Consider the following 23,964-nt stretch of genomic DNA (forward strand, 5'->3'; position numbering starts at 1 on the left):
AAAAAAAAAAGTGATGAAAAGGTAGAGGAATGAACTCCGGTGTTTCAGTTTCACTTCTTAATTCGTGTATAATTAAATAGATCAAATCTATTTCTTTTTAACTATCAAGAAAAATAATCTATAGTGATTTAAAAAATAAAATAATCTATAGAAAAAATTTAACAAGAAAGAAATTAGTCCCTTGTAAGTTCTGAGACACAACTGTTGGTAAGATCAATTAAAACTTTAGTATATGAATTGAATGCACAAAATAGCTCAAATCTCAAAATCCAACTTGTAAACAGAACATACACACACTCTCTCTCTCTTTCGCCGCCTTGAAGAAACAAAGTAAGAACAATACACATAATACTGAACAAGTAAGATTGATCGACAGCAGTCAAATTATTTAATATAAAGAGAGAACAATTAACGATTAAAATAAATAAACGATACGAGAATCTCAACATTAATGTTCGTTCGTTTGGTTTCTAGTAAGTTCATATGACATGCTTCAATATGCTACGTACATGTGCATCGCAGTTCGGTTCTTCGCGTTATTTGATTTAGATATGAATGACTTATTCATGAATGCATGTTGGACTGATGATCTAATTAATCCTGGTTTTATTTTTATGTCTTCGCGTTCCATTAACAAGCTTGAATGTCGAGGGTTGATCTGACACTGGTAGCATACCAAGTGTTTCATTTACTTGAGTTAATTTTTAGAAAGTATTATTACTAGACAGTGGATATACCAAGTGTCAGTGTATGAATTAACAAATTGAAAACAATGTCTTTTAAATGGACTTGTTTATTACATTGTATTCGAAATATAACATATGGTACACGTCTACTCCTCCACCCTGGAAACAAGGGTAGCCATTGAAGGTTCATCATTTGAGCGATAATGAGTGCATCATTATTCCCAAGGGCCTCAAGAAAGGCAAAAGAGAGTTGGATCAATATAAGATCAAAGTGCACATATCTAAATATATGTGCTGCTTTTCCAGGTCTTCTTAATTTTAAGAGAATCAATTCATATTCTACCAACATTTCAGCAAATTTAAGGAAGCTGGGATTCATATGGTGGTTTAGCAGGGGCCGGCTGTGTCTGTGTGTTTAATTAAGTACAGCTGGAGGCATCTTGCATTACCATCAATAGAAAATATAATCTTTTCTTGTAGTGGAGACAATCTTTCCAAATAAAATTCACTAGTGATTCGTATTTTTTTGCTGTTGTAGGACAGCTCTATGTGGCTGCTGTTAGCTCCTTTTTCAACTTTACTTTGCTTCGATCGAAACGGCTTCAGTACCATCCATTCACGGAAAATGGTTTTTAAGATTGGGCACTAATACTGAAGGACCCCTTAATTGTTAAGGGGATTATTAATTCAAGGAATCACACTTTTACCACTAATCCCTTTTTTTCCCCCCACACACACCAGTAACTAGGAAGCAACTGCCACTTAGCTTTTGGATAAGTGGTGAACCACTATCCTTGGAGTTAAGCATGATTATGAGGGTAGTGGTTCGAGTCCCTATAAACACAATCTGCCTCAATTAAGTATGATTGTGTAGAGTTTATTTGTAAGTTTTTCTCCCTTGTGAAATGCGAGTGGAGTAGAGACATCTCTAGTCTGTGAGAGTTATTTATCTGGGCATCTATTTAATAGAATTTAATGTAATAATGTATATGCTGTTATAACAGTTGTAAATATATGTTTAATATAATAATTTGATGTGTAATCAGTTAAAAAAAAAGAAGAAAAAACTGGGAAGCATCTTTAATTGATAGCAATGGGAAATGAGCAATCCCCTCCCAGGCCCTCAAAAAATTTTCAAAAATAAAAAATATTAATGTTAAATATTAGTCCCTTTTTATCCGAATTTCGGCAGTCAAAGCCCATTATAGATAAGATAGCCCATGATCCAAATACCATGGGCCAAGACTCTGTTACCCATTGATAGGTCAAAATGGGCTGAAGTTGAAGTTGGTTCGAGCAGAGACCACCGGGACAACGTACACACGGTACACGTTAAGCAATCAACAACTCTCGCTATTATTTCTCAGAGACAATTTATCAAACAGTTGAGTTTAGACCTGAGAAAGAGGTTTCAGCTTGATTTTGGTAATTTGGCCGCGCTATTGCGTATCAGTTTGTTCTAAGTAGAAGAAGTAAAATGAAGGGACTTCCAATCACTATCTAGCTAAAGGTGCCATTATTTTTTTGTCAAATGTCAATGGTTTGTTTTCTGTTTTCTCTCATCTGATTCTGGCACATTAAGTTTGGTTTCCGTTTAAAAATAATAAACTGGTCACTGAAAAATGAAAAATTTAGTTTCTCTATTGATTTATACGTAGAATAAATAACAGAAAGATTGTTTCGCTTGTCATGATATTGCGTGTCCATTTTTCTTCTGTAAAGTGAAATGCATAGTGTAAATGCTTAAGTCTCTTTCTCTACTTTTTGATAAGTTGCCTCTGAGAAATAATATTGGAGTGGCAGGTGTTTGACAAAAAGCTTGTAAGGAAGTTTTTAATTGCTTTTCATATGTGATAAACCCAAGAGTGATAATGATCCTATAGAGATCATGAGATTCTCCATACAAAACCTCGAAAACTTATTGAAATTTCTCTTTAGGTTGAAGTTCTATTTCTTGTTTTTGAAACCAAACTTGAGGATGAAACTTTGATTCTCATAGAACTTGTGTGACCCCTGTAAAAAATCATAATTCTTTTAATGCTTTGATAATTATTCTAGAATGTATTGAATTATTTTATGAACTGAAACATTTTGATCTCTTACTGGTGGATTGAAATGTAGCAAGCATATCTTCTGTTAACAACATTAGGTTGTTTCAATGAAACAGGAAATGAAAATAAGATGGAGAGGCAGTTAACTCATCCATCATGTCTGCTGTGTCAAGATACAAGCTATTGCCTTTTCACACTAGCAGATTTGGGATATGACACAATCAGTACTACTTCACGGGTGATGGAGAAGTCTCTTTCCTTCAGCTCTTCCACTTGGAGGGGAGCCACTGCATCTCCGAGTGCAGGGTCTTACAATCTCTTATGATGGATTTCTCTCACAAACATGAAGAGGTGTACCATCTTTACTTTTTACCATTGTTTACAACCAAATACTCATCATTCCAATGTGGGTATTTTTCCACATTGTTTGCGGTTCTTCTTCTTCAGAGGATATTTGAGCCAAAGATCATTTGCCTTGGGTTCAACAAATACCAGGCCTTTCCCTGATTATTCTCCTAAGAGACCTACCATTAGAGACTCGGAAATCGTCCACCAAATTTCAACTGCGATAAAGTTACGCTGCTCTGAGCCTCTTCGACACACTTTGAAGCCGTTTGAATCCAAATTCAGACCAGACCATCTAATTTGGGTTCTTATGGACATTAGGAGTGACTACAGGCTGGTTTTGGATTTCTTTGACTGGGCATGCTTGCGCAGGGAGCCAAATCTGGAAGCCCGTTGTATTGTAGTTCAAATCTCTGTCGCTGCAAAAGATCTAAAAACGGCTCACGGGCTTATTCATGACTTTTGGGCAAAACCAAATTTGGATGCCAGCATTGCGTTTACTCATTTTGTTGAGCGGCTAATTTATACTTACAAGGACTGGAGTTCAGATCCCCATGTATTTGACATTTTCTTCCAGGTTCTTGTTGAAGCTAGAAAGCTCAATGAAGCCAGAAAACTTTTCGAAAAATTGTTGAATTATGGGTTGGTTATCTCCGTTGATTCTTGTAACTTATATCTTAGTCGTCTATCAAACACCTGTGATGGGCTTCAAATGGTAGTGAAGAGTTTTACTGAATTTCCTGAACTGGGTATCTGTTGGAATACTGCATCTTACAATATTATGATTCACTGTCTTTGCCATTTCGGAAAAATAAAAGAAGCACATCTTTTACTCCTTCAAATGGAGTTGCGGGGCTGTTCTCCTGATGTTGTAAGTTTTAGTATTATGATCAATGGGTACTGTTATCTTGGGGAACTACAGAGGGTTTTGAAGCTCATAGAAGAGATGCAAATAAAAGGATTGAAACCAAACCCATATACATACAATAGCATAGTACGCCTTCTTTGTAAGACTAGTAAAGTTGTGGAAGCTGAGACTATCTTGAGAGAGATGATGAACCAGGGAATAGTTCCTGATAATGTGATTTACACGACTCTCATTGATGGGTTTTGTAAGATGGGCAATGTTGCAGCTGCCTATAGATTGTTTGATGAAATGCGGGGTCTTAATATTATTCCTGATTTGCTAACATATACTGCTATTATCTGTGGGTTTTGTCTAACTGGAAAGATGGTGGAAGCCAAAAAACTCTTCCATGAAATGCTTGGTAGAGGGTTGGAGCCAGATGAAATTGTTTATACAGCACTTATTGATGGTTATTGCAAGGCAGGTGAGATGAAAAAGGCATTTTCTCTACACAACAATATGGTTCAGATGAGGCTTACTCCAAATGTTGTCACATACACTGCACTGGCTGATGGACTTTGTAAAAGTGGGGAGATAGAAACTGCAAATGAGCTTCTTCATGAGATGTGCAGAAAGGGCCTTCAGCTTAACATTTACACTTACAACTCAATTGTCAATGGTCTTTGTAAAGCAGGAAATATTCTGCAAGCTGTAAAACTAATGGAAGATATGGAGGTGGCAGGGTTTCATCCTGATACTTTTACTTATACCACCATAATGGATGCTTATTGTAAATCTGGGGAGATGGTTAAGGCTCATGAACTCCTGAGGGATATGCTGGATAAAGGGCTTCAACCCTCAGTTGTCACATTCAACGTGCTAATGAACGGGTTTTGTATGTCTGGAATGATTGAAGATGGTGAGAAGCTTCTAAAATGGATGTTAGAGAAAGGTCTAAAGCCCAATGCTGCCACCTATAATCCTCTGATAAAACAGCACTGCCTTAGAAATGATATGCGTACCACAGCTAAAATTTATAAGGGCATGTGTGCTCAAGGAATCACACCTGATGGTAACACCTATAACATTTTACTACAAGGGCATTGTAAAGCAAGGAATATGAAAGAAGCCTGGTTTTTGCATAAAGAAATGGTCCAGAAGGGATTTAACCTCACAACTTCTTCCTACAATGCTTTAATCAAGGGCTTCCTTAAAAGAAAAAAATATTTGGAGGCAAGGGAACTATTTGAAGAAATGAGAAGAGGGGGTCTGGTTGCTGACAGAGAAATTTACTACTTTTTTGTTGATATCAATTTTGAAGAAGGGAACACAGAAATTACTCTTGAGCTTTGTGATGCAGCAATAGAGTGTTATCTAGTGGGAAAGGCAACAGACGAGAACAAATAGCTGGGATATTTCCTCCATGATGAGGATTACAGTGGAGATTTTGTGTCTCGTGAATTCAAAAAGGCTTCTGGTCGTTGGCTACTATAACATTTGCAACATCTTCTCCGAATCATGGTAATGTTTCTTTTTACCTTCTATCGTCTGCGATGGGTTTATCAATTGTTTTGTATAGAATTTATGATGTGCAAGTTATCTTTGTGAGGGAGCTTTCTGAATATTGTGGTTAATTTGTGAACTTGAGGATGTGATTCCTATGATTTTCTTGAGCTACTAATGTCTTCATAAAGGGAATAATTTGTTTTTACAAATGCATGGGCCAGAAGACCAAAACCTGCACTTGAGTTGACTCAAGCCTCATATGCTAGGAAATGGGAAATGGATCCCGAAGTGAAGTTTGACTAACAATGCACAGATGCATGGATAGACATCAGCCAGGTGATGTATCTGAAAGCGTACAAAAATACTGTATCTATTGCTTGCTTTTTTCTATGGCTATTAATGCCTACAAATATCCAGGTCACCAACATGGAAGTGATACTCAGCTGTCGGCATTTGTGGATGCTTTGCCGGACATATGAGGCTGACAGAACTAGCTGACACTGTGGTTTCTTTATTGGTATCCTAGTATGCTCATCGCCGTCAAAAGTAAAGACATAGGTATCTCATATATTAAGAAAATTTGCTGCTATTGAAAAAGAATTTGAAATTGTTTCTAAATCTCAACCATGGAGTAACTTGAACTGACGTAGCAATTTAGGTGCTAGGTGTCAAATTTTCTGGTAAAGTTGGAAGAGCTTGGTGCCAAGCAAGATGAAGATACAATATTGGCACACTTGTAACAAAATTTCAGGTAGAAGCCTTGCAAAAGCAAATTTGGGTTATATTTGGGTTACTGCTAGGGTAAAATTGCTGTCCAGCCATGGCAAGAATGAATATTATATTGAAAGTTGATCTGGACTGCATTGACAGTGAAAACCACCTTAGATGAACAATTACCGATTTTTTATTCAAGTGCATCAAATATCAGATTAGCATCCGAGTATTTTTTACTTTGTAATACAGGTGTTGCCTCAGTTTCATCTTAATCATATGGGTTCTCCAGTTTTGGATATTTACCTGGCTTATTCATGAGTCATATTGCAATGAACACGGTGGACACATACACCCAAATACAGAGATGTTAATGTGTTATAGCAGAGAGAAATATGAAACACTTTTATTAATAGCGATAACAAATATCTATTAGTATGAGATTCAATTGTTGCTACCTTTCTTTACGCGCAGAATTTCTTATTGTATGAATAAAACAGCAATTTTTTCAGTGCTATGGCAAGTCGACAAGGTTTCACCGCATAGAGGATTAACTTCAAAAGAGAAGCACAGACAGGATCAGATTCGTGCATGGCTTGAAACTGTTGATGCAGCTGCAAATCTTTGGCGGTCGCAATAGCCACTCCCATTATAATGAGAGCAAAAGGCTATAGGCTTCTCCGGGGTGAAAGGTCGGTCTGTACCGCGGAAAATAAACATAGTAATCTAAAAGCATAAACAAGTAAAGATGAAGATAGAAAAAAGGAGCTTAATTAAGTCGCTGTTGATCCCTCAGATGTAGGAACTAACGAGAAGGTGGCAACAATAAAACCCGGTTCATACTTCCGAAAGAGTCACTTAAAAGGGCCAGCCTTAATGACACAGTCTTTAACTCCCTTAACTCAAGAGCAAGAGGAGGACAAGGACCATCAAGCATTGATCTGGTGCGAGAGCGATCTTTAATGATGGGAGTATGACAATAACTTGACGAAAATTGATGTACGATTTGACAGGGACCACATTGTAGCCGACAAATGTTTGAGTGTCATCAACACCGTCCTATCATTCCCGCATTTGATTGAACTTTTTACACCACCTAACACTCAGCTCCTTTAATTTTTTTAAAATTATATAAATAGGTATAATTTGATAAACAATTTCATACGCGTCCTCATCGTAGCGCCGTAATATTTTGTTTATCAATAGGCGTTATCGTTAACGGAATTATTTGCATTTACAATATTCATTTTTCATAGTGCCATACTGCCATTGCAACCTCTATTCACGTTTTTTTTTTAAATTCTTTTTCCCAAGAAAAGTAATATTCTCCTAATTAGATAGTGAGAGTTTAAGAATGTAAGCTTAAGTTAGGCAAATAAATAAATAATATTAACATTTAAGAAATAAAAGTTTTAAATAAAGATATTTTAATAATTTGTGTAAGAAAATTAAACTTAAAAAAAGACCTAATTCAAATGTTTAATTACATTCAATAATATTTTTTAAGGAAATTATCACTGCACTACCTCTTTTTTACCTTATGTTCATCCAACCACCACAAAATTCTAATATATTCTTTGCACTATATTTTCTTTTAAATTTATATTAATTAGTCATTTTTGCATTACATCGTTAAATAATTTAAACAAAATGATAATTTTACACCTAAATAAATTAAAATATCATTTTATTTTATAAAAATTTTTAAAAATAAAAAAATTATAATTATAAAAATACACCTAAATTTAATTAAAAATAAATCTCAAATAGAGGTGTTTAGTTGATTTTTATTAAATTTAGATTTTACAAAATTTTAATAATTATTTTCATTAAAAAATATAATTTTGCAAAATTTTAATAAAAATAATTGAATTTATTTATTAAAAATTCTAATTTTGCAAAATTTTATTAAAATAATTGAATTTATTTATTAAAAAATAAATCCCAAAATTTTAATAATTTAGGGGATTTTTATTAAATCCCAAAATTTTGTAATTATTTTTATAATTATACTTTTTTATTAAAAAATAAATATTTTATTTTAGAATTTATTTTTATTAAATTTAGGGGTATTTTTATAATTGTAATTTTTATTTTTAAAGTTTTTATAAAATAAAAATAGTCTTTTAATTTATTTAGAGGTAAAATTATTTTTTCATTATATTAGAATTTTGTGGTAGTTAGATGAACATAAAACAGAAGAGAGATAGTGTAATAATAATTAAAAATAATTCTTCAAAATATTGTTGTTTATGTTAATTTTTTTAAATGGAACTTTTACTAGTAAAACACAAGAGCTATTTTGGCAGTGTGTCGTTTGCTCTGAACCCAATAAATTTAATAGATGTAGGTTGCGTTTGTTTTTTTATTTATTTAAAATATGAATAAATTTGAATAAATTTGAATGAAAATCTATGAATGACATGTTTGTTTTTTCTTTTTCAACATTTGAAAAGAAAAACTTAAAAACTAATAGTTTGATATAAATATCTTTTTAAGTGATGTATATATTTATTTTTCATAATTTATAATTTTCGCATGTTGATTAGTTTGGTAGCATTAAAAAAATACTATAATTGTTGATCTTAATTTAATTTTTTAATAAAAGTTGTAATTATAACATCAAATTTTATTATAAAGTTAAAATTGCTATTTGATTTTTGATTTATTACAATGAACATAATTTGATTTTTTAATATTTCAGTTTAGCTAATATTATCATGTGAATAAAAATTTAAATTAATTAAAAAAATAATTTCAAGAATAATATAAAAATATTATGTTTATAAATAATATTAAAAATACATGAATTGTGAAGGATATTTTTAAGATTTGAAATTAAAATTTTCTATTTAGACTTCAAATAAAAATAATTTTATTTTTTTTATTTAGATAAAATTAGCTGAAAATAAGTGATAAGCTAAAAAACTAAACAACTTAAAATAAATAAATATTTGAAAAAAAGAGTTAAATTCAGATTTCTAACCAAAAAAAAAAAAAAAAAACAAAACCAAATAGCAGCGTACTCGAGTGAAGAAGATTAGAAATAGTGTCCTTGTTTGTGAGTTTAACGGAAACCCCGTAACTCAGATGGTACTATCTCATGCCGAAGCCGCGACCGACTAGTGTTACATTTACATAGAGCGAGGGAGAGGCAAAAACTCAGAGAAAAAATGGAAGGAGTGAAATTAGAGAGATGGGGTTACGAAGTTAAGACCTCCTCTGATTCTTGCATCTGTGCCATCAACGCCTACTATCACCAGGTATTTTTCCTTTTTTTTCAAAAAAAAATTATTGGGTATCTGAAACTTGATTCATATGAGTAAATAAGGTTTGTTTTACAATGAATGAATGAAGGTGCTTAGTTATGGGAGAGAGAGGCGTGTGATATTAGAAGCGGCTGAGCATGACAAAGATTGTGTTTTGGCTAATATTTTGGCTGCTCATTTCCTATCGTCCAGTGATTCTTTTAAAGCTTCTTTGCATATTCGGGCAGCTAAGTCTCGTCTGGTAATTTTTTTTTTGGGTCCATTTTGGAAAACTTCCAAAATTACCATAAAAGATTAATCAATGAAGATAGAATTTTGTTTGAAATAGGATGAAGCTACCACATACGAGAAGGCAGTTTTCTACGCTGTCTGTTATTTGATTTCTGATGACAGAGACGATGAAGTGGCCGTTGAGTCGCACTCTAAGGTGGGAAATTTTTTAATTGACTTTCTTATTAAGGCTTGAAAACATATTTCGTTGAGTCACACTCCAAGATGGCAAAGTTTTAAATTCAGTTTCTTGTTAAGACTTAAAATCATATCTTCTTTTGAATTCATTAGTTCATCGTTCATCTTAATTCCCGGCCCTGAAATACATTACCAAGACAGTCAATACTTTGATTAAAGTTTCCCTTTATCTTAATCTAATGGATTTACTATGAATTTAAGCCTATCATGCTGTTTGTTGATTGTCTTTCATGTTGAGGTTGCACTGGATCACAGGAAGTTCCCATTTCTAAATGTAATGTTAGAAACTAGTTGAATTTTAGTTTAATTTCCTTGTATCTACTAGTAACTGTTCAGCTTGTATTTCTTGTTACAAGCCCATGCTGTAAATTTGTTTTTCCTCAAAACATCCATCTGATCAGGTCTTGCGACCATAACTTTTCCAAACTATGTAATGTTTCTGGAGTTAAGAGCTATCGTGCTTGTGTCTCAACAAAGTGACCTGTAAACTTTAAACAATACGGATCATGTCTGTTCTTGAAGGCTTATAAATTTGACTGCTATGTCCGGTGTTAACGTTCTATTTATTTTATATCTGAATTGTGAATATTGCATGTGTTGTGGGAAAATTTCATTTAATCTTTAACATCGATCTTTATTTTGCTTTCAGTTTAGTTCTTAGCATTTATACAAGTTTTGTTAATTGCATATGACATTTGTTTCTTTTCCAGCTTCTGAAAGAGTTTCCAAGAGATCTGCTTTCTCTGAAAAGGACCCAAATACTCTGCTTCTACATGGGCCGCCCTGATCTGTGTTTCGATATTATTCATCAGGTTTGATGTCATCCATTCAATGAATTGTCACTTATGGTTCTTTAAATAAATTAGAAAGCTTCTGGCATGCTTGTTTTGTGTAAGTACTGATTAAGGAACAGAGACACAGTGATATGACATTTTACATATATGTAGCTCAGAAACTTCAGTTTTTCATGAGAATGACCTTCAGTGGTGCTGTCTCTCCTGGGTGCTATAATGATTTGAAAATTTTATAGGTTCTGCCCTATAATCAACAAGAAGATTTCATATTTGGCATTCTTGCGTTTTCGTTGCTAGAGCTTGGACAGATGTCAGATGCTGAGGAAGCTGCTAAAAAGGGACTTAAAATCAACAAACATGACTGCTGGTCTCAACATGCTGTGAGTTGCAGCTATTTTGGTCTGCTTTAAGAAACATTATCCACCTTATGTCTATACTTGATGGAATTATTTGTAAATTTTGTTTCTCTGTATATCTAGTTTTTGAACCCATCATCCCTTTTCTCTTAGAATGTTTGAAGTTGGTGTTAGCTATCTTAGTATTTCTGGTCATGTCAGTTTGAAAATAAACGTGGAAAGAACATGAATATGCTCAAATTCAATTATGGACCTAGCCTAGTTATTTAGTACAAATCACATTTTTTTGTCAAAAGATAATTTCAGCATACCCTGAATTTTTTCATCTATACCCCATGAACTTGAGGGATATTCTTAGTGTTTGGATCTTTATGCAGCTGTGCCATGTTCTCCAGCATGATTGTTGTTTTAAAGAAGCAGTACAGTTCATGGAAGAATGCTCGTCCACATGGAGTTCTTGTTCATCATTCATGTATGCATATTAAGCTATTCAAGAGGTTTCTAATTTCATTTTCTTTTCTTTTATTATTTTTTAGATGAGCATGACTTTAAATGTCCAGGTATACACACAATTGGTGGCACGTGGCGCTCTGTTACTTGGAAGGTCATTCTCCAATGAGAAAAGTCCTGGAGATTTACGATAATCATATCTGGAAGGAGTTAGAGAAGCCTGGTGCTGTGCATCCAGAGGTGTGCCATTTGTAAACTTTTCGGATGACTGAATTTTTTTTTTTTCAAATTGCATGTCTTAAGTCCTCTTGCATTTAGGTGTACCTGAATGCTCTGGGCTTGTTGTTGCGAGTTTATGTACGGGGTGAACTTGACGTCTTTGGTAACCGTCTGAAGGTCTTAGCAGATTGTGTTGCAGATCAGGTGAGTATACCATCCATATTCTTTCCCCTCAAAAATTTCAGTAAGCTGTTTTTGGTAAGAATTTGAAATCTTCAGTCACAGATCTTGTAGGATGCTGGTTTTAGAACATATGTTTTGGATTTGTTTCTGTCTACATTAGTAGACTGTCACCCTAATGGGCGCCATGAGATCTTTCTGAAATCTACATGTTTTTTATGTATTAATGGAGAATGGCAGGTGTTTCTTTCGAAGAATTGTTGTGTTTAGACCTCTACTGTTGTCTGTTTCCCCGCTTGGTTAGTTTACTATGAAACCTTATTGTTAAGCGTGTGCGAGTTTCAGATTTCATTTGCTCTGGGAAGTAGGTAATGACAGCATGAACAGAACTCACATTCTGAGAAACAGTGTGAAGGCATGAATATTAATGCATGTTACATTGTTAATTTGCATTTAAAATCAAGGTACACGTAGCTTGATTCACATTTTTAATGTGGCTTCAAAGTGTGTGAAATTCTCTGTTTTCAGTCAGTGTATGACTTGCTGGAGTTCACCTAGTCAAGAAGTTTGCAGACGTGGTGACATTAATCCGTCAGCTTGTTTTGTCATCCAGCTGCTTGTGTGTTGATTTTTTCTTGTTAGAGTTGCCTTCTTATATAGACCAAACAATTTGGAAAATTAAAGCTTTTTATGTCTGTTCCTGTCAACCAAAATTTCACATGGTAGTGACATGTGAAACAATATTCATATAACTTTCGATAATCTGAAGGCACTTACTTCCTATGTGGACCTGTTGAAGTAATGTTTATCACATGTTTTCACAAACTCAATCATCTGTATATGCCTTTTCCTATCTATGGTTGGCATTTTCTTACTGTTTCGGGTTATCTATGTGTGCACGACAATGTTCAGGCCAACTGGTATTTAGAATGCCATCTTGATTTGTTGATATTATGGGCACTAGCGAATACCGGAGAAGTTTCTAAAGCAGAAGATCTACTTAAGGGCCTGAAGTCAAGGTGTGAAGAATTATCTTCTCTTGCATATTTCTAGGGAATGGCATTTAGTTCATTGCAATTATTTTTCTTTTCTAGACACTCCAAGATGATCAAGAAGAAGCAGGAACTTATGCAGACAGGAGTACAGGTTTCTTCTGATATCTGCTTGATTTGCCATTTATAATGAACTTGTCTTACCGATTCAGTGATAAATTTTCCTATTTATAAAGCCACCTTGGGAGACACCTTGGTCAGTAGATACTTGTTCCTCTTAACATTGGGTAGAGAGGTTGAGACCGTTCGCATTATTGGTGAAGCTACTAGGGCCTTTGTTGTTAATGTTTATGCTGCAAAACATCCCGAGGCTCTGTATTTAAACTTTCACAATATCATGCCTCTCTTATTTTGAGTATTGCCAATGTTTGTGCCTTAAATTTTCATAAACTACATTTGCATTTTGCTTTGTCCTTGAAAAGTTGGATTCTTTACTTGAAAAATCTGTGCATTCTCTTATGTTGTTTTGTTGTCATTTTCAGCTTGCAGAAGCTCTCTATGCGTACGGAAGGGGTAATGATGAGAAAGCATTGGAATTGCTTGGTCCAGATTTTGATGCCAATTCTTGTAAGGTAATAATGATGAGCAATAATTAGCCTTTGTATTCTGGCTTCATTTTCGAATTTTTAAGACAGAAAAATATAACTTTTTACTTCTTAATGCCAGATGATAGGGGCATCTGATGAGCAGTTAGATGTATTCAATGAAGTTTGGTACAGTTTGTTGCTGAATACTGGACGAGCTGCCAAGGGTATGATTCATAAACATGGAATTCTATCTTCAAAGTGGTTCTTTTTCTGATTTTTGTTTGAACTGCAGCAATTGAAGTAATTGACAAGCGGATCAAGAAGAGGGAAGGAGCTCCTTTCTTGTGGCGCCTGCTGGTATAGCTCTGCCTTGCATATGCCAGTTTTTGTTTGTACAGCTTGGATGCCAGGTGACAATATTTCTTACTCTATTTGGTTCAGGAGAGAGCTTATTCCATGGTGGGCAGGCAAGAAGCAGCAGCTGTAAGTGAAAAGGCCAGGACATTAGAAGCTGCATATTTCAAATAAGCCTGCATCCAGCACGAAACCAGATAGACACTAGTATTCTCCCTTCATCTGGCCTTTAAGAAACAGGTTGAATCGTGGTTCAACCAAGATCCCTGCAAAAATTAGCATGAGGGGTGGGAAATAAACACTGGGAGCTTTTGACATTTAGTGTTCATCATGCATCATGTAAGATAACCATAAAGGCATAAACAGATATAATAATTGCAACAAGATGATGGGTAATTATTGGGTATGAACATATGGTTTAGTTATAATGGTTTTTTCATTGTACATTACTATCTATGACAAAGGTTAAAAGATACAGCGGCTCAGTAAGACCCTATTCCCAGTACAAAAGAATATTATTTCCTTGAAACCACGACTAGAATTAGAAACTTACTTTAGCTAGGGGTAAGATAAAATGTTGTGCAACTCATCGGTACGTGTAATTATGGTGGAATTCCTGAGTTTGTAGTTATGAAAACTCCATTATTAAGCTTTTACGAAGACAACTTCCACAGCTGCAGAGAAGAGGAGAAGAACCAGTGGTCTAGTGGTAGAAGAGCACCCTGCCACGGCACAGACCCGGGTTCGATTCCCGGCTGGTGCATGTATTTTTGTTGCATTTTTGCCTTTTGGGGCATTTGTCAGAAAATGCTATCTCCACGTGCCTTCGTAAGTCACCAGCTTTTTTAATTCATAAAACTCTTGGGACTGTCTCCAGATCCATATCTTGTGCATGTGGTCCAGCCATCCATACAAATCGCATCTTCCACGCACTTCTCAATTCTTACCAGTAACCGCCCTTGAGCCTTCCCATCCATCCAATTCCAACGAGCCGCCAGCTTATAATAACAACAACTTAGTCGGTCAAAGGACGAAAAGACAAACTGTCATTAATTGTTTTCGGTCATTTCAATGTGTGAACACTCACTGATGACATTGGAAAGACCAATAAATATCCATAAAAAAGCAAATGTTATGTTACATGAATCATTTCATATAACAAACACACTCGATGACGACCACATATATTATGTGACCACATAATTTATGCAGTTGTTGCGGAATGTATATGTTATATGGGGCTCGCTCCATAAAAATGGGGACCAATCTACGTTACGGTCATTGACACCCAATGAGAAGCAGCACACGTGTCCTCAGGAGAGAAAAAAACCGTGCAAATGCAGGCAATAGGAGTTGGCTACAGTTGGATCTGTAAGTTACAGAACCTGTAACTAAGCCAGCTCCTAAAAATGGGACATGGCTACGGTGCAGAAGCTGCAAGTAACAGCTTCGAACCTTCCCATTTCCATATCTTGCATTGGGACCTCTTTCTCTCTCCTCTAGCACCCGTGGAAGTTCCCCATTGGCAGCTGTACAGAAGCCGTAACATAAATGATTCCGACTGCCCATTTCGTACCCCTCTAACAGTCAAACGTTCACATTAGGGACGTGGTTCACATCCCCTACATTCATCTGGACCTAATTATAAATACGCACCCCACGAAGCAAGAGTCATTTCATTTCAGTTGCGAGAGCAGAGCTTAGAGAAAAAAAAAAAAAGAAAATGGCAAAAAGCGACGTGAAGGTTTTGGGTGCGTGGCCAAGCCCATTTGTGATGAGGGCAAGAATCGCACTTAAGATCAAGTCTGTGGAGTATGAGTTTCTGGAGGAGAATTTGGGATCCAAAAGCGAGCTTCTGCTTAAATCAAACCCTGTTCACAAGAAAATCCCAGTTCTGATTCACAATGATAAGCCTGTTTGCGAATCTCTCATCATTGTCGAGTACGTGGATGAGGCTTGGTCCTCTTCAGGTCCCTCTATTCTTCCTTCTGATCCTTATGACCGTGCCGTTGCTCGTTTCTGGGCCGCTTATGTTGATGAGAAGGTACAGTTTCCTTTCTTTGTTTTGAAAAAAATGTTTTAAGTCAATTCTTTTTATTCGAATTATGTGCATCTAAAAATTTTTAATCTTTTTCAGTTTTGAAAACTGTTTTCGGAAATTAATAAAGTCTCTCTTGGTAAATCAAGGAGGTAAAGTGCGTGATTGGAATTATTTCCGGTGGAAAAATGAACTTGAAAAGAAAACTAAAGAAAGATTAAGAAAGCAGAGCCCAAGAGGAAAACAATCAATAGAATCTGGAAGTTTGATTTTTCATAAAACGGGCTTTCTAGAGACCCCCAATAACCAATTCTCTCATCAATTGCTAAGCAGTACTTTCAAGTCTCTCAACTCCCGAGCCTCCTAAGCCTTGTCCTTAAAATTATCGTTCGACAAATCGAACGCTAGACGAACCGAAAGCAGGTAAGCCCTTAAAAGAAAAGCTTTGAAGGTAACTGTGCCAAGTATGGGCTCACGCTCTTCACGGGCTCCGGCCTCTTTAGGGTTTGGGCATACTAAGTATGTAGCACTCCAATAAGTAGCAGAGCCCAAAAGGAAAACAATCAATAGAATCTAGAAGTAAATCTGGAGAAGTGACGTATACTCACATATCCAAGGAAATAAATATATATGAATCTTAAGAGATGATACTGATAGAGATTGGAGAGACAGCAAGAACGAATCTTTAACTTGACATAAAGCATATAAGAATCAATTGGTAGTGATTGAAATCTGGCCTTGATTGATCAAATTATGATATGTCTATTATGATTTGCAGTTGTTCCCTGCCTTGAAAAGCATTGGTAGTGCAGATGGAGCGGAAGCTAAGGAAGCTGCGATTGAGCAATTGATTGAAGGCTTGGTTTTGCTGGAGGATGCTTTTGTTAAGTGTAGCAAAGGGAAGCCTTTCTTTGGTGGAAGCCAAATTGGGTTTCTTGACATTGCATTTGGTTGCTACTTGGGATGGGTGAGAGTGACAGAGAAAATGATTGAGGTGAAGCTCCTTGATGAAGTCAAAACTCCTGGACTGTTCAAATGGGCTGAGAGATTCTGTGCTGATGCCGCTGTCAAAGATGTTATGCCTGAGACTGATAAGCTTGCAGAGTTTGCTAAGGTTCTTGCCAAACTCAGAGCTTCTGGCAAATGGAATTAAGAAGCTTAATTCTGTGCTTGGAGGGGCACAAAAAAAAAGAAAAAAAAAAAAAGAGTTGTTTCCAGAAATAAATTCGAATAAGAATTAAGTTTTGTTTTTGGTTTCGTTTGGAACGGTAAAGCCTGTATCATTTGGGTTCTGTTATCGGGCTAGGCTGCAGCCTCTCTCGTAGACTCATGTATACCAAGTGAAGGTATAAAGGTTATTGTGTTGTTTTTCTCCGCAGAATTTTTTCCCACATACGGTACACATCTGGGCTACGTGCCATATTCGTTGTTATAAAAGTTATCGTATTATGTAACGGTGGAATTCCCGCATGGCATTTAGCAAGAATTAACGATTTTCGAACTCAATAATCTTAAATATTTGAGTTGCAATCTGAATTCTATTGCACTTATCAATTGAATAGTACAATCAAGGAATAAATAATTTTGCATTTATCATTCCATAGATGAGTAATACATGGTATCAAATTTAATTTAGAATTTAAATATTAAAATCTGTTTGGGCATATGGCTAAAATCAATTCATAATCTTTATCATCCTAAAATGAGACTTTGGCTACGAGCACACTGCTGGACAAAGTAGTTATTAATAATCATATCAAAACCGATTAAAATGACCATCAAACATGTGTTGATTGAATAAATTGTGTGCAGAATTTGATATTCTGTTATTCTCTTTCCCAGAAATCAATTCTTAACACCACCACCACACCAGTCAACCGAAACGGCCGGTAAAATACGGTCTGTATATCCGGCCCTACCCTGAGGCCCAATTCGTCCTGACTTCGTCGGACCCTAACCAAAGTTATTAAACAAGAAGCTGTGCTAAGCCACCGAGAGTCTGAGACCGCAGCGCCAGTCCCCATTTAAAATAAATAAAAAGAGAGAAAAAATGGCAACACTGACGAAAACCCCTTTGGTTCTGATGGGATGCGGAGAAGTTGGACGCCAGCTCCTCCAGCACATTGTTTCCTGCCGATCACTTCATGCCAATCTGGTACTCCTTCTCCACTTTCCGAAGTTTATTAGCGCCCCACAAATTAACTAATTAATTAATTATTTAGTAGCTATATATTCATTAATTATTACATGTCGGAGATGTATTCTTTTGATATGCACTTGCCTGCCTTCTAATAAACTCGTCGATGATTCTGTTTCTATAGAAGACTGGTAAATTTGTTTTAACTGTAACATTTCATGATTGATGATCGGTCGGCACGGCAGGGAGTGCATTTGCGAGTGGTAGGAGTAAGTGACAGCAAGTCATTGGTTGTTGCGTCGGATGTTTTCACAAAGGAGTTCAACGATAACCTCTTATCAGAAATTTGTCGCCTCAAGGCGGGCCACTCTTCTCTCTCAACTCTTATTGGTGGTTTCGGAGGTAATCCTCTTATATTGTATTGTTGAGGATATAATAGATTACTCATTCTGTTTATTTCTCATGCTTTTGCTTTTCTTTTGATTCTTTATCAAAGGTGAATGCCAAGTGTTTCTCGATTCTGATTTGAGAGGAAAGTTATCAGAAATTGCATCTCTTCTGGGTATATCAACAGGTTCGTCTTCATGACAATTACTATCTCACCGGCCTTTATACTTCTTTTGAAACACTGATTTGTTGTTCAATCAATTGAAGTTTCATGTTTGTTTTTAGAGTTTAGTGATTCTTATCATTCATTCACCTCAAGTAAGGTCATTTCAAGCTTGGTCTTTTGCTTAATCTTGAAACAGGTTTGGCCTTTGTTGATTGCTCTGCCAGTTCTGAGACTGTTGAAATATTAACTCAAGCAGTTGATTTGGGTTGTTGCATTGTCTTGGCAAACAAGAAGCCTCTTACATCTACAATGGTAATAACTTTACAAGGCTTCCTTATTTGGTAGTAAATGGACTTAGTTGGACATGTATAGTCATCCTATGGCTATTCTGTGATCAACCACTAGCAGACTTAATTCTGGAGATGGCGACACTTCCTGCTGTCATTAAATGCTGCAATGCCATTTCTTTTGTGGCCAGTTCGAACATTCTATATTTTTACCATTTAAGATGAATTACGTTTGGTGTTTAATTCTTTTAAAATTAAAAATGACAAATTTTCATTGAGCAATTTAGTGCAATATTAATGTTTTTGAATTTCATCTAGAGAAGATAATGAAAATTCCTCAACAAATCACTAATTGGAAGAGCATATATAAATCTGTTGAAGGAAAATGATAACTTTTTGTTGTCCCTTTATTTTCCATACCGTTTTGTCTGCTATTCATGCTTAACAAGTTGTTTCTATTGCATGTGAATTTTTAACCAACCTCATGCTATTCTGTAATGTAGGAGGATTATGACAAATTGGTCTCACGTCCACGCTGTATTCGGTATGAGTCAACTGTAAGTGAAGTTTCCTGCTTTTGTCATATAAAAGGAAATCGTGGGTGAAGTGTCTCATTTGATGTCTGTTTCTCCATAGGTTGGTGCTGGCCTTCCTGTCATAGCATCCTTAAATCGTATTCTTTCTTCAGGAGACCCTGTCCATGGTATTGTTGGAAGTCTGAGTGGTATTGGTTTTCTTCTTTTCTTTTTTTTTTTGGGTTAGACATTTATTCTTCCTTCACATATGAAGTTCATGCTTTTCCTGTATCTGCTTGTATTTTTTTGCAACCATATTTCATATATGAATATTGGCTGTCATTTGCATAATATATTTTGTATTAGGTACATTGGGGTATGTAATGAGCGAGGTTGAAGATGGGAAGCCACTTAGTCAAGTTGTTAAAGCTGCTAAAAGCCTGGGATACACTGAACCAGGTTTAATTGTGATTTTAAATTTCTATATTGCAGTAGATCATATCTTTTCTATAAGTATATTCAGTTGCATCTTCTAATTTTGTTTATGCATGCTTACAAATTTATATTAAAATATTTACACAATTTAATTCTTATTATTTTTCGTTTATGGACTTTTTTTTTTGGCTGTAATATTGTTTTTCCAAATATTCATGCATTAAGCATTGTTCTTTTCAGCATTGTTTACCATTGACCAGTGCTTTGGAAACTTGAAGCAAAAGTTTCTTCAATTTGCTTTGGATTATTAAAACACAGGAATAGCCTGGTTTGCTTTGGTTACTTTCTTTGCCAGGTTTATAAGGCAGAGCTTATGTTACATCAGCTGTAAGTTACAACTATAAATTTTTGAATCCTCAGAAAAGTTAATAATTATGAAAAAGTCAATAACTTTTAAAGTTTTATTTTAAACCCCAAACTACACTGCAATAGTACTTCAATTTGTTTAAGTTTTTTATTTATATTTATAGCAAATTCAGTACCAAGTTTTTATTTTATCTAATTGAATCTCTAACTTGTTTAATCTTATATTATTAATTTTTTATTTATTATATTAACAATTTCTTACTTTAATATATCATTATCTTCAATGTGAAGTTTTTTATTAATTGTTTAACCTTATTAAATTTTTTACTCATTTGATCTCCTAACTTTTTAATTTGTTTGATGTTTTCTTCATTAAAATTATTAATTTATAATATTTTGTTTACTTTTTCTATATCATTTATAAATAAATTTGGGTTTCCTAATTTATTTAATAAATATAGTGAAATTCAATTTAATTGATTATTTTCCCGCATGTACAAATCATTGATCAAATTAGAGGATTAAAATCTTTCGTAAGAAAATCCTCTTTGTATATAGCTACAATGTGGTATCGTTTGCTTTTTCTAAATCATTTATAAATAAATTTGAGTTTCCTAATTTATTTAATAAATATAGTGAAAATCAATTTAATTGATTATTTTCCCACATATTTGAATCATTGATCGGATCAAAGAATTAAAATCTTTTATAAGAAAATCCTCTTCGTATGCAGTTAGAATGTGGTAACTCAATAATTTATATATTTTGTAAAATTATTAGAGATTCTAATGATTTATTCATTGTAACATCTTTCTAGTAATTTATTAGAGTCATAACATATTTATGACATATAATATCTCTTATAATCGAAGATGCTAAATATAAATTTTATATACATACATACATATGATCTAGTTTATTCTTAGGAGAGATAAGAAATTATAAATGCAGATACAAATATATATTCAAAATTTGTAAATATTTATGAATATGATAATTATTTAGATCTTTATAAAATATAGTAAAAACTTTAAAAAAATTTAAGAATAAATGTAGAAGAGATGGTTAACAAAGTCATTTAGTTATACAAAATTAATGAGGATTTACTTAAAAAAAAAAATAAATATGTGATTCAAAATAAAAATTTTTGTAAAAAGTTATTACACCCATACCTCATTTTAGGTTAAAGTTATTTTCATTCATTGGATTGAAAAATATTAAAATCCAACCACCCAAATGTACTGATTGTTTGTTACAGCAAATGTAACATAAGCTTTGCCGGTTTATAAAGCTATCTAATCCTGTGGGGTATTTTAGTTGTAAGGGCTGGAATTTTTGTTGGTGGCTAGTTTAGATGAGTCTACAGCATATTTTATAGGTTTTTTCACCCTGTGAAGTTGCTTTTGCTCTCCGGTTGACATTTGTTTTACCTTTGTACTTCCTTTTCATGCATTAGAAAAAGAAGAAACAAACATCACAAAAAGATTCTATTATCATTAATTACACTTTATGAATTTGTTGAAGTGACTGACTGATGACAATTGAACCCAAGCAACTCATCGGTACTTGTAATTATGGTGGAATTCCTGAGTTTGTGGTTATGAAAACTCCATTATTAAGCTTTTACGAAGACAACTTCCACAGCTGCAGAGGAGGAGAGACGCACCAGTGGTCTAGTGGTAGAATAGCACCCTGCCACGGGGGTTCGATTCCCGGCTGGTGCATGTATTTTTGTGGCCTTTTTGCCTTTTGGGGCATTTGTCAGAAAATACTATCTCCACGTGCCTTCGTAAGTCACCAGCTTTTTTAATTCATAAAACTCTTGGACTGTCTCCAGATCCACGGCATGCATATCTTGTGGATGTGGTGCAGCCATCCAGACAAATCGCATCTCCCACGCACTTCTTAATTCTTACCAGTTACCGCCCTTGAGCCTTCCAATCCAATTCCAACGAGCCGCCAGCTTATAATAACAACAACTTGCTTGGTCAAAGGACGAAAGGACAAACTGTCATTATTTGTTTTCGGTCATTTCAATGTGTGAACACTCGCTGACTCACATCGGAAAGACCAATAAATATCCATGAAAATGGGACATGGCTACGGCGCGGAAGCTGCAAGTAACAGCTTCGAACCTTCCCATTTCCATCACCTTGCATTGGGACCTCTTTCTCTCTCCTCTGGCACCCGTAGAAGTTCCCCATTGGCTGCTGTTACTTACGGAAGCCGTAACATAAATGATTCCGAGCTGCCCATTTCGTACCTCTCTAACAGTCAAACGTTCACATTAGTGGCGTAGTTCACATCCCCTACATTCATCTGGCTCTAATTATAAATACACAGCCCACGAAGCAAAAGACATTTCATTTCAGTTGCGAGAGCAGAGCTTAGAGAGAAAAAAAAAATGGCAAAAAGCGACGTGAAGGTTTTGGGTTTTTGGCCAAGCCCATTTCTGATGAGGGCAAGAATCGCACTTAAGATCAAGTCTGTGGAGTATGAGTTTCTGGAGGAGAATTTGGGATCCAAAAGCGAGCTTCTGCTTAAATCAAACCCTGTTCACAAGAAAATCCCCGTTCTGATTCACAATGATAAGCCTGTTTGCGAATCTCTCATTATTGTCGAGTACGTGGATGAGGCTTGGTCCTCTTCAGGTCCCTCTATTCTTCCTTCTGATCCTTACGACCGTGCCGTTGCTCGTTTCTGGGCCGCTTACGTTGATGAGAAGGTATATTTTCCTTTCTTTGTTTTGAAAAAAATGTTTTAAGTCAATGCTTTTTATTCGAATTATGTGCATCTAAAATTTTTTAATCTTTTTCAGTTTTGAAAACTGTTTTCGGAAATTAATAGAGTCTCTCTTGGTAAATCAAGGAGGTAAAGCGCGTGGTTGGAATTATTTCCGGTGGAAAAATGAACTTGAAAAGAAAACTAAAGAAAGATTAAGAAAGCAGAGCCCAAAAGGAAAACAATCAATACAATCTAGAAGTAAATCTGTAGAAGTGACGTATACTCACATATCTAAGGAAACAAATATACATGAATCTTAAGAGATGATACTGATAGAGATTAGAGAGATAGCAAGATATAAGAATCAATTGGTAGGTAGTGATTGAAATCTGGCCTTGATTGATCAAATTATGATATATCTATTATGATTTGCAGTGGTTCTCTGCCTTGAGAGACATTGGTAGTGCAAATGGAGCGGAAGCTAAGAAAGCTGCAATTGAGCAATTGATTGAAGTCTTGGTTTTGCTGGAGGATGCTTTTGTTAAGTGTAGCAAAGGGAAGGCTTTCTTTGGTGGAAACCAAATTGGGTTTCTTGACATTGCATTTGGTAGCTACTTGGGATGGCTGAGAGTGACAGAGAAAATGAATGAGGTGAAGCTCCTTGATGAAGTCAAAACTCCTGGACTGTTCAAATGGGCTGAGAGATTCTGTGCTGACGCTGCTGTCAAAGATGTTATGCCTGAGACCGATAAGCTTGCCGAACTCAAAGCTTCTGCTCCTCCTTCCAGCTGATTTAAGCTAAATACTGGACATTAGTCTAGCAATGGAACTAAGAACCTTAATTATGTGCTTGAAGGGGCCAAAAAAAAAAAAAAGAGTTGTTTTCAGAAATAAATTCGAATAAGAATTAATGGCGACCATAAAGTTAGTAGTTTTGTTTTTGGTTTCGTTTGGAACGGTAAAGCCTGTATCATTTGGGTTCTGCTATCGGACTAGGCAGCAGCCTGTCTCGTGTCTTATAAAATTGAAATTCCTTTCAGTCATTTGCTGGAAAGAGCTTATTATCTATACTCATGTATAATACCAAGTAAAGG

At 35.1% G+C, this 23,964-nt stretch overlaps 4 protein-coding genes across 11 annotated transcripts; all 4 read left to right on the plus strand.

The window, feature by feature from the left end:
- Positions 1–1,977: 1,977 nt before the first annotated feature.
- LOC102622774 (pentatricopeptide repeat-containing protein At1g05670, mitochondrial) lies at positions 1,978–6,514 on the plus strand. Of its 5 annotated transcripts, none has more exons than XM_006483211.3 (5): positions 1,978–2,196; positions 2,854–5,450; positions 5,660–5,771; positions 5,853–5,993; positions 6,086–6,514. In XM_006483211.3, the coding sequence occupies exon 2, from the start codon at positions 3,081–3,083 to the stop codon at positions 5,334–5,336; it is 2,256 nt and encodes a 751-aa protein (XP_006483274.1). In that variant the 5' UTR covers positions 1,978–2,196; positions 2,854–3,080; the 3' UTR covers positions 5,337–5,450; positions 5,660–5,771; positions 5,853–5,993; positions 6,086–6,514. The 5 variants fall into 5 exon arrangements, with proteins under 5 accessions (XP_006483274.1, XP_024956375.1, XP_006483273.1 ...); XM_025100607.2 differs by having other exon boundaries at positions 6,094–6,514; XM_006483210.4 differs by having other exon boundaries at positions 1,978–2,226; positions 5,853–6,514.
- A 2,622-nt stretch (positions 6,515–9,136) lies between these two features.
- On the plus strand, positions 9,137–14,328 carry LOC102622285 (uncharacterized). 2 transcript variants are annotated; one of them, XM_006483207.4, is made up of 14 exons: positions 9,138–9,409; positions 9,504–9,656; positions 9,744–9,842; positions 10,594–10,695; positions 10,914–11,057; positions 11,411–11,505; positions 11,594–11,723; positions 11,802–11,906; positions 12,795–12,901; positions 12,977–13,028; positions 13,417–13,506; positions 13,601–13,685; positions 13,754–13,818; positions 13,903–14,328. In XM_006483207.4, the coding sequence occupies exons 1-14, from the start codon at positions 9,320–9,322 to the stop codon at positions 13,987–13,989; spliced, it is 1,404 nt and encodes a 467-aa protein (XP_006483270.1). In that variant the 5' UTR covers positions 9,138–9,319; the 3' UTR covers positions 13,990–14,328. The 2 variants fall into 2 exon arrangements, with proteins under 2 accessions (XP_006483271.1, XP_006483270.1); XM_006483208.4 differs by lacking the exons at positions 12,795–12,901; positions 12,977–13,028 and having other exon boundaries at positions 9,137–9,409.
- Positions 14,329–15,399: 1,071 nt separating this feature from the next.
- LOC102621583 (glutathione S-transferase U17-like) lies at positions 15,400–17,307 on the plus strand. Its single transcript, XM_006483205.4, has 2 exons — positions 15,400–15,859; positions 16,632–17,307. Exons 1-2 carry the CDS (start codon positions 15,539–15,541, stop codon positions 17,004–17,006), a joined length of 696 nt encoding a protein of 231 aa, XP_006483268.1. The 5' UTR covers positions 15,400–15,538; the 3' UTR covers positions 17,007–17,307.
- A 318-nt stretch (positions 17,308–17,625) lies between these two features.
- Positions 17,626–22,120, plus strand: LOC102618930 (uncharacterized). Of its 3 annotated transcripts, none has more exons than XM_025100610.2 (8): positions 17,626–18,008; positions 18,236–18,392; positions 18,487–18,564; positions 18,740–18,855; positions 19,334–19,387; positions 19,467–19,533; positions 19,712–19,804; positions 21,984–22,120. In XM_025100610.2, exons 1-8 carry the CDS (start codon positions 17,904–17,906, stop codon positions 22,076–22,078), a joined length of 765 nt encoding a protein of 254 aa, XP_024956378.2. In that variant the 5' UTR covers positions 17,626–17,903; the 3' UTR covers positions 22,079–22,120. The 3 variants fall into 3 exon arrangements, with proteins under 3 accessions (XP_024956378.2, XP_006483700.2, XP_052295501.1); XM_006483637.4 differs by having other exon boundaries at positions 17,632–18,008; positions 19,467–19,554; XM_052439541.1 differs by having other exon boundaries at positions 17,645–18,008; positions 19,467–19,554; positions 21,671–22,079.
- Positions 22,121–23,964: the final 1,844 nt, after the last annotated feature.

Source organism: Citrus sinensis, chromosome 4 (genome assembly GCF_022201045.2).
Source record: "Citrus sinensis cultivar Valencia sweet orange chromosome 4, DVS_A1.0, whole genome shotgun sequence".
In the NCBI taxonomy this organism is placed as follows: Eukaryota; Viridiplantae; Streptophyta; class Magnoliopsida; order Sapindales; family Rutaceae; genus Citrus; species Citrus sinensis.